This window comes from Otolemur garnettii, unplaced genomic scaffold (assembly GCF_000181295.1).
Source record: "Otolemur garnettii isolate 467f Iridium unplaced genomic scaffold, OtoGar3 scaffold00145, whole genome shotgun sequence".
In the NCBI taxonomy this organism is placed as follows: domain Eukaryota; kingdom Metazoa; phylum Chordata; class Mammalia; order Primates; family Galagidae; genus Otolemur; species Otolemur garnettii.
In genome coordinates, this window is record NW_003852540.1 from 3,555,224 (window position 1) to 3,564,766 (window position 9,543).

At 49.6% G+C, this 9,543-nt stretch overlaps 2 protein-coding genes across 2 annotated transcripts in view; one reads left to right on the forward strand and one right to left on the reverse strand.

The window, feature by feature from the left end:
- SGSM2 (small G protein signaling modulator 2) overlaps window positions 1-3,047 on the reverse strand; it is a 38,431-nt gene extending 35,384 nt beyond the window's left edge. Inside the window, exon 1 of the mRNA XM_003799079.2 lies at window positions 2,991-3,047. Within this exon, the coding sequence (XP_003799127.1) occupies window positions 2,991-3,047 (57 nt within the window). The remainder of the gene's footprint in view (window positions 1-2,990) is intronic.
- Window positions 3,048-4,305: 1,258 nt separating this feature from the next.
- TSR1 (TSR1, ribosome maturation factor) overlaps window positions 4,306-9,543 on the forward strand; it is a 14,719-nt gene continuing 9,481 nt past the window's right edge. Inside the window, exons 1-6 of the mRNA XM_003799080.3 lie at window positions 4,306-4,440; window positions 4,620-4,723; window positions 5,005-5,224; window positions 5,327-5,461; window positions 6,087-6,511; window positions 8,648-8,807. Of these exons, the coding sequence (XP_003799128.1) occupies window positions 4,344-4,440; window positions 4,620-4,723; window positions 5,005-5,224; window positions 5,327-5,461; window positions 6,087-6,511; window positions 8,648-8,807 (1,141 nt within the window). The 5' untranslated portion in view covers window positions 4,306-4,343. The remainder of the gene's footprint in view (window positions 4,441-4,619; window positions 4,724-5,004; window positions 5,225-5,326; window positions 5,462-6,086; window positions 6,512-8,647; window positions 8,808-9,543) is intronic.

Here is a 9,543-nt window from a genome sequence, read left to right on the forward strand (position 1 = left end):
GGGGATTCGAACCCGCCACCTTAGGTGTATGTGGCTGGCGCCTTAGCCGCTTGAGCCACAGGCGCCAAGCCGGTTTTTATACTTTTTATAAATGGAATCACTTAGTGTGTAGGGTTTTGTGACTGGTTTCTTTTGCTTACCTGTATGATTCTGAGATTTGTTCATGTTGTAGATAGTTGCAGAGGAGCCTGACAGGAGACAGATACTAATATTGGATATTAGAGAGATAGGTTACTTCAACCCCAGCATAAAATCTTACAGTTGCAGTAAGCCCTGCGCAAAGCTAGTCTTTTTCATTCTTTGGTTAGGTATGAAATGTTCTGACGCTGCCCTAGCTCCCAAGTCACTCTCCCAGGACTGAATAGTTCAAAGGGTGGGAGAGTATAAGAAGCCTAGGCAGGAGGGAGGAAGGACTTCGAGGCTTCTCCCTTCTGGAAACTGCCCATGGTTAGTGGTTAGATATATGGGGATCAGATCGATTCCTGCACTCTCAACTGTTAAAAGCTTTCTAGATTACTTCCCCAGGGGTGTTTGCATTAAACAGAGCATAATGTCACAGCTAAAGATCAGGAGGCATCTGAACCAGGCTGGTGGGACAGATTTTGGGGTTAGGAAGACATACTGATGATCCTAGAATTATAAGAGAGGTCCTTAGTGAAAGGCCAGCCTTGCCTACAATTATCCCCTTGTCTCATCTTATAGGAGAGAAAAGGATATGGTTCTGTGGAAATAAAGCACTGACATCGGAAGGGAAATGCACTGAGTTCAAAGCAAGCCAACTTTTGGTGGGTAAGACACACAGCTGTAGCATATTCTGGACATTTCTCACAGTTTCTTAGGAATCATTCCTGGAGTGGTATTGTCAAGCCTTCCTGATACTGGGGAAAAATCATTGTCTTCAAAATTGTTCTCATTATCTTTTACCAACTTCCGAATTTAGAATAATTTGGATTATTCTAATAATCCCAGCACATCTATCTACACTTTGGGTACTGACACTTTTGTTTTTGTTTATACTCTTCCAACAAGTCTCACTACATTGCTTTCTTCTTAAGGATAATCCCTGAGATTTCTCTATTTCTGGGGAGAGCAGAATTGGGACTTAAATGTTGATTTGATAAACCCCTGGACTAAGAAACTCTTCCTTGGCTACAACACAGCAAAGGCACAGTGAAGCTTCTCCCACAAGCTAGGAAGGTGACAACTTCAACTACATCTTTTTAGAGGGAAAGGAACAGATGTTAGGACACAGTAGCAGGGTCATAGATCCCAAAGAACCATCTAAAGCTTTCCAGGCTTTTATGAGAACACAGACTCTTCCCCCAATCCTGAAATTCTGAGAAGGACTCCAATGTAAACTTTTATAAATAAAGTAGATAGAATTACCTCTATTTTAGAGATGAAGAAATCTAGACTCAAAGAGGTTAAGCAACTTATTCAAGGTCACAGAGAACTAAATCCAGACTATTTCAAAATTTATGGTTTCCCACCAGACCTCAAAATCTCCAAGATCGGCTCAGCGCCTATAGCTCAACCGGCTAAGGCGCCAGCCACGTACACCTAAGGTGGCGGGTTCGAATCCCCAGGGCGGACCCGCCAACAATGACGGCTGCAACCAAAAAAAATAGCCGGTAATGACAGCGGGCGCCTGTGGTCCCAGCTACTTGGGAGGCGGAGGCAGGAGACTCGCTTGAGCCCAGGAGTTGGAGGTTGCTGTGAGCTGTAATGCCACAGCACTCTACCCAGGGGGACAGCTTGAGGCTCTGTCTCAAAAAAAAAAAAAAAAAAAAAAATCTCCAAGATCAGGCTCAGTGCCTATAGCTCAGAGGCTAGGGCACCAGCCACATACACCAGAGCTGGCAGGTTTGAATCCAGCCAGGGCCTGCCAAACAACTACAACCAAAAAATAGCCAGGCATTGTGGCAGACGTCTTGTAGTCCCAGCCACTTGGGAGGCTGAGGCAAGAGAATAGCTTAAGCCCAAGAGTGTGAGGTTTTTCTGTGAGCCATGAGGCCATGGTACTCTACCGAGGGTGACATGAGACTCTGTCCCTCCTCCCCCAAATCTCCAAGATCAGTACATTTAATTACCAAATAGTCACTGAGTGCCTACAGTGTGCCAGACTCTAGACACAGCACAGTGGATAAAGCACGGGGTGGGGGGGTGTTCCCTGCTATGGAGTTTTTACTTATCTGGCAAAGGACAGTAACAGAGGCAGAGGGGGAAGGAGGCCTAAAACATTATAATCTACTCTGCCGTTTTGAGCTTTCCTGTTCTCACACGGGAGTGAGTCATTCATATGGGCAACCCCCCCCAACCCACTGACAAGGGCTTTTGGGCAGGGTCAAGGCAACGAGTCTTAGCAGAAGGAAGGACTCTTTTCTCTTTCTGAAGTGGGGGGGGTTCCCTCAAAAGGGAAAAAAATCTGAGTTTTAAAAATCATTCTCCAAAAACCCCCAGTCCCTAGGTAAGGAGGTGGGCGTGGAGGGAGAAACTGTGAGATGTGCAGCGAACCCTCCCGCAGCCAGGACTCAGTCGCCCGAGGGATACCGGGCAGAGAGGAGGGAGAGCAAAGGGTAGCTAAGCCCTCAAATCGCGACCCCCCCTCGCAACTTAGCGCAGCTGGAGGCCCGCGCGGGCCCCGCCTCTCCCCAGGCGGCCCAGGCGATGAATGGAAAGCTCCGGTTCTCTAGAAAACGCCGCCACCCCTCCCCCGACCTCGGTTTCCCAGCGCTGCTGCTGTCACAGGGCGGGGAGCCGTGGGACCGTGAAGCAGATAAACCCTGGAGCGCCAGCCTGGCCCCTCGGGTCCCGGAGCACTGCCCCAGATTGGTGTGAGGCTAGAGCCGCAGCCCGTCCAGGACCCCGCCCCCGCCCGGCCCCGGCTTGGCCCCGAGGCGCTCGCGCGGCGGGGCGGGAGAGGCTCTTTCAGCCCATTGGGCTGCGCAGGTCACAGCGCAAGACCCCCGGGGTCCTTGCCCCGACTGTACCTCCTTTTTCACGTTCCATAGCAGTTTCTCTTTGACTGCGTCCTCCGCGCTGCCCATGATGTGGCGGGGAGGCGGCGCCGAGCGGCCCCCCAGTGCCCCCACGCGCCCTCACCGCCTCCGCTCTTCGCTCAGCGCCCCACGCGAGAGGCGGAGCCCCCGCCCGCTGCGCTCCCCGCCCGCCGCCACCGCCGCACCCACTGCCCGGTGCTCGGCTCCGCAGCCATCTTCCGAGCCCCGCACAGACGTCAGGCAGCAGGCCCGCCCCCTTCCCACGGCCGGAAGGGGGGTTGCGCACAGCGACGGGGGGGGGTCTGGACGGAGGGAGGTTTCGCGCTCTTGAGGGAGGCGAGCCCGGGCGCGCGCCACGGGGGTCGCTGTCATGGTAACGCACCTGTTCCCGCCTAGAGGGCGCGAAGCCGCATTGTGAGCGCCTGCAGCCAGCTCGGCACTGCTCTCCTCCTGGCGGACACTGTACCCCGAGGCTCTGCTTCTGGGGAAAAGTCACTCGCGCCAGGGCGGGCCTCAATCCAGCTAGATGTCCTCAGACTTCTACCTGCTTGTTTTCCGACGGGAGGTACAGAGCAGGGAGATGAAAGGGCTGGGCCGGGACACTGGGTCCCCTGCAGCTCTAGCCTTCTCACGGGGAAGCCAGCATTCGTCGCCTGGCGTTCTCCTACCCAGCCGTCGCCGTTGAGTTTTAAAGTTTGTGGGAAGAGAAGCATGAGGGTCACAGCTTTCCCCCCGCCCCCTTGGAGTCTCCACGTCTCGTCTGGCCGTTCTTGCTGCTATGTGGGTAATGACAGCGCGGGCTGGAGTAACAGGGACTGGCGGGAACATATACGGAGCAAGTTAAGGTGGGAGAATTCTCTTACAGCAATTCGCCTTAGAACTTCACCAGCCTTATAGGGAGTTGAGGGAAAGGTGGTTCGGAGTGATAACATTTGCATTTGGAAATTGAAAAGCTGCATGCCCGAATCTGCGTGAGAGCGAGAGACGGTGGCCTCTTCCCCACGGAATCTCTCATTCAGCATCTTCCTACGTGATGCAACCTTACATCGTAAAAAATAAAATATAAGGGAGCAAAAAAGAGCTCTCTTGGATCGAAAGCCCTTCCCGGCGAGTCTACATCCAGCGTTTTAAAGTTCCCAGTCGCAGACTGCGGCGTGGGAAAAGTTCCCACCGCAGCTTTGCAGAGGGGCGGGCGCGGAGCTCTTAAGAGCTGAAGGGAAGAGACCCTCGCTAGAGGGCGCCGGGAGCCCGGGCCGTCAGGAAGAGAGCCCGCCCCTTGGATGGCACCGGAAACGCTCGGCCTGGCCCGGAAGTGGGGCTGACTTGGTGCACGCGAGCCGCAGCATGGCGGCGCACCGCTCAGGCCCACTCAAGCAGCAGAACAAAGCCCATAAAGGCGGGCGGCATCGGGGTCGGGGATCCGCACAGAGGGACGGCAAGGGTGAGAAGATAGTAGGAAGAAGGGCGTTTTAGCTAATATTAACTTCATCCCCTTTCCCAGACTGAGCTGTCGTCTCCAGCCTAGGCGCCACACGAAAGGCCCTTTCTCAGGTGGGCGTAGAGGGACCTCTTTTTTGGCCTGGTACTGAACACAACAGCCCCTTCTGATCTTCCCTCCAGGCCGCCTAGCACCGAAAAGCCTAAGCAAGAAAGTGAGAAAAGAGCTCAGCAGAGTAGACCAGAGGCATCGCTCCAACCAGCTCCGAAAGCAAAAGAAGGAGGCGGTAAGAGGAGCTGGGGTTGAGAAATGGTGCAGCTTTTCACCCGTTCTAGGTGGGTAATGCCTCGAACGAGACCCAGGGAAGGGGCCAAGGACAGAGAATAACTCTAGAGCACATGTCCAGCGTGCAAGTCTAGGCTCGCTAGGGCACTTTTTGCTTTGGTCAGAACTTGTGCGAACCGGCTGATGCATGATGGAGGAAATGGGCATCAGTGCTGTTGGAAATGCAGTACTGGATCACAGTTCTGAGACATTGAGATGTTTGCTAATCTTTTCCATTCTCAGGTTCTGGCAGAGAAGAGACAGCTGGGCAGCAAGGATGGCCCTCCTCATCAGGTACTGGTGGTGCCCCTGCACAACAGGATTTCCCTGTCAGAGGCCTTTCGGCTGCTTCAAGACAGGGACAGTGGAATGGTACACTTGAATGAACGAGGAAGCACCCATACTTTTATGCTACTATGTCCTCGCTTGAAACATCGGTGGTTTTTCACATTTGCAATGCCAGGTTAGAATATACAACAATATTTTCTATTATTTGAGTAGGGATAGTTGTTTTTGAGTATTATAATGTGTTGCTGCCAACCATCTATTTGTTTTCTGTCTCCAGGAGATCTCCACACAGTGTTAGACATGGCTAAAGTAGCTGATACCATCCTGTTCCTCCTTGATCCACTAGAAGGCTGGGACAGCACCGGGAATTACTGCCTTTCCTGCCTCTTTGCTCAGGGACTTCCCACGTATAGTAAGTGAATGGCATATTGGAGTCTGGGAAAGTAAGTGAATTAGCAGTTATTGAGCAGCTGTGATTTACAGTGTGCTGTGATGAGTTGTTTTTAACTAGTGGAGTATACCTGTATGGATTAAGCTTGGTCCATTGTTTGCAAATTATCAGTCAAGGTGCCTTTTTTTTTTTTTGAGATAGGACCTCAAGCTGTCCCCCTGGGCAGAGTGCCATGGCATCACAGCTCACAGCAACCTCCAACTCCTGGGCTCAAGCGAGTCTCCTGCCTCCGCCTCCCGAGTAGCTGGGACCACAGGCGCTGGCCACAACGCCCGGCTATTTTTTTGTTGTTGTTGCAGCTGTCATTATTGTTTGGTGGGCCCAGGCTGGATTAGAACCTGCCATCTTGGGTGTATGTGGCTGGCGCCTTAGCCACTTGAGCCACAGGCACTGAGCCAAGGTGCCTTTTTATTTCTGGGCAGAGAAAGAAGATAAAGTTTGATTTCACTGAAATTCTTTCATGGTAGTCAAGTATTAGGTTTCCCAGTGATCTTTGGGCTTACAACTGAGCTGTTAGGTTGTGAAGTAGGGGGATTTTCATGTAGTGAATCAATATGTCATGAAGCCCTTTCTCTTTTCCTTACAGCACTAGCTGTCCAAGGGATTTCTGACCTCCCACTGAAGAAACAAATAGATGCTAGAAAGAAACTAAGTAAAGCTGTGGAGAAACGCTTTCCAGATGACAAACTCTTCCAGTTAGACACTCAGCAGGAAGCAGGGATGCTGCTCAGGCAGTTGGCTAACCAAAAGCAACGGCATCTTGCTTTTCGAGATCGACGGGCCTACATGTTTGCCCATGTTGCTGATTTTGTGCCTAATGAAGAGAATGATTTGGTGGGCACCTTGAAAATTTCAGGCTATGTTCGTGGGCAGACTCTGAATGTAAATAGCTTGCTACATATTATTGGACATGGTGATTTCCAAATGAAACAGATAGATGCCCCCATGGATCCATTCCCTTTAAATCCTAGAGTAATTAAATCTCAGAAGGACTCGTACATGGAAATGGAGGTAAGGCTGATATTTTTTAAAATCATGTATTGTAGATTGATACATAAGATGATACAGGATGGAAACTTAAAATTCAGGCTTGGCACCTGTAGCTCAGTGAGTAGGGTGCCGGCCACATATACTGAGGTTGGTGGGTTTAAGCCCAGCGCAGGCCTGCTAAACAACAATGACAGCTGCAAACAAAAAATAGCTGAGTGTTGCAGTGGGCACCTGTAGTCCCAGCTACTAAGGAGGCTGAGGCAAGAGAATCACTTAAGCCCAAGAGTTTGATGTTGCTGTGAGCCATGACGCCAGGGCACTCTACCGAGGGTGACATAATAAAACTCTGTCTCAAAGGAAAATAAAAAAAGAAACTTAAAATTCAAAGAGAGTAGTCTGTACACTAACACCAGTAAGGGGACCTAAGGCAATAGTCAACTATAGATGTATAGATCGATCACATACTTATGCAGCACTTTTAGGTACCACACACTAAAGTTGGCTCTGAGTTTATAAAAGACACAAAAGATATGGTTGCTTACCTTAAATAATTGGATCAGAAAAATAGTGCAGAATGAAATAAAATTTGAGGTAGAATACAGTTAAGGTACAGATAGACCTCCTGTGGAAGTTAAGAAAGTAGACTAGTGACCTTCACAGAAGAGATCAGATTTGAGCCAGGTGTTCAGGATAAATGTGATTCATGAGTTGAAGAGGGATGAAATTATATAAGATAGAAATAGTAGCTCAGGGCAGCGCCTGTGGCTCAAAGGAGTAGGGCACTGGCCCCATATGCTGGAGGTGGCAGGTTCAAAATTAATATAATTTGATTGAAAAAAAAGAAATAGTGGTTCAGCGCCTGTGGCTCAAGTGGCTAAGGCGCCAGCCACGTACACCCAAGGTGTGGGGTTCGAATCCAGCCCAGGCCCACCAAACAACAATGATGGCTTCAACCAAAAAATAGCTGGGCGTTGTGGCGGGCGCCTGCAGTCCCAGCTACTTGGGAGGCGGAGGCAGAAGAGTCACTTGATCCCAGTATTTGGAGGTTGCTGTGAGCTGTGGTGTCACAGCACTCTACCCAGAGTGACAGTTTGAGGTTCTGTCTCAAAAAAAAAAGAAAGAAACAATATGAAACTAGGCACATTGACAGATGAAAGATTTTTGTGAACTTTGCAGCATTCAAGCCTGGTGCTGTGGCTCACACCTTACAATTCTAACACTTTGGGAAGGTGAGGCAAGAGGGTCACTTGAAACAAGGAGTTCAAGTAACATAGTAAGACCCTGTCTCTACAAAAAGAAAAATTAGCCAGACTTAGTGGTGTGAACCTGTAGTCCCAGCTAGTTGAGAGGCTGAGGCAGGATAACTTGGACCTAGGAGTTTAAGACCAGCCTCAGCAACATAGTGAGTCACTGTTTCTGCAAAAAAATAAAAATTAAAAAATTAGCTGGGTGGGGTGGCACATGCCTGTAGTCCCCGTTACTTGGGAGGTTGAGGTAGGAGGATGGCTTGAGCCTAGGTATTATAGGCTGCAGTTAGCTGTGATCATGCCAGTGTATTCTAGCCTGGGTGACAGAGCAAGTTGATATTTCATCTCTTTTTTTTTTTCTGGTCTGGAGCTGGGTTTGAACCCGCCACCTCCGGCGTATGGGGCCGGTGCCTTACTCTTTTGAGCTACAGGTGCCACCTGCAAGTTGATATTTAAAGAAAGGGGGCGGGGGGGCAGAGTTGGGCAGCTCCTGTGGTTCAGTGGGTAGGGTGCCAGCCCCATATACCGAGGGTGGAGGGTTCAAATCCAGCCCTAGCCAGACTGCAACAAAAAATAGCCAGGCATTGTAGCAGATGTTTACAGTTCCAGCTACTCAGGAGGCTGAGGCAAGAGAATCGCCTAAGCCCAGGAGCTGGAGGTCGCTGTGAGCTGTGATGCCACAGCACTCTAATGAGGGTGATAGAGTGAAACTATCTCACACACACAAAAAAAGGCAGAGGTGTAGAGACTTAAGTAATGCCTCAGAAATTAGAAAATAACCATTTGGAAAATTTTGGCTTGTTTCGTTCACCTACATGAGAATTAATGATTTGGGATCTTTCTGGTTACTGCATTACATTTAGTTGATTTTTGGTTAATGTTTGACTAATCACCTACTTTTGGTTTTCAGATTTGTGCTGTGGATGCTGTAGCTGATATGGAAGAAGACCTTAGGGTTCTAGTGAAGGCAGACCCTGAAAGACAGGAATCCTTGCAAACAGAGGCTATTCCAGATCCAATGGAGGGGGAGCAGACCTGGCCCACTGAGGAGGAACTGAGTGAGGCAAATGGTTGGTATTGGCAAACTTGTTCTTAATTCATGCAGCCTAGAACAGTGAATTTTGTCTAGCTGCTCACAGTGAGGATCCTATAGACTGGAGTGAGATGAGGATATAGTTGAAGGTTGTAACTTCTCCTTGACCCAAATATTTTGTGTTTACACTAAGCAAACATTGGACACAGCTTTGCTCCATTTCTCAAGATGACTTCTGTTAGGCCAGGTGCAGTGGCTCACTCCTGTAATCCCAGCACGCTGGGATGCTGACCCAGGTGGATTGCCTGAGCTCATGGGTTTGAGACCAGCCTGAGCAAGAGCGAGACCCTGTCTCTAAAAAAATAGCCATGACTTGTGGCAGGTACGTGTAGTCCCAGCTACTTGGGAGGCCGAGGCAGAGGATTGCATGAGCCCAAGAAGTTTGAAGTTGCTGTGAGATAAAGACACCATGGCAGGCCGGTACAGTGGCTTACGCCAGTAATCCTAGCACTCTGGGAGGCTGAGATAAGTGGATTGCTTCAGCTCACGAGTTCAAGACCAGCCTGAGCAAAAGTGAGACCCTGGCTGTAACATAGCCAGGCATTGTAGCAGGTGCCTATAGTCCCAGCTACTACTTGGGAGACAGAGGTAAGAAGGATCACTTGAGCCCATTTTAAACACAAGCATTTTTTTTTTTTTTTTTTAAGACAGTCTTATTTGGTCACCCTCGGTAGAGTGCCAGGACATCTTTATTATTTTTTTTTTTTTTTTTG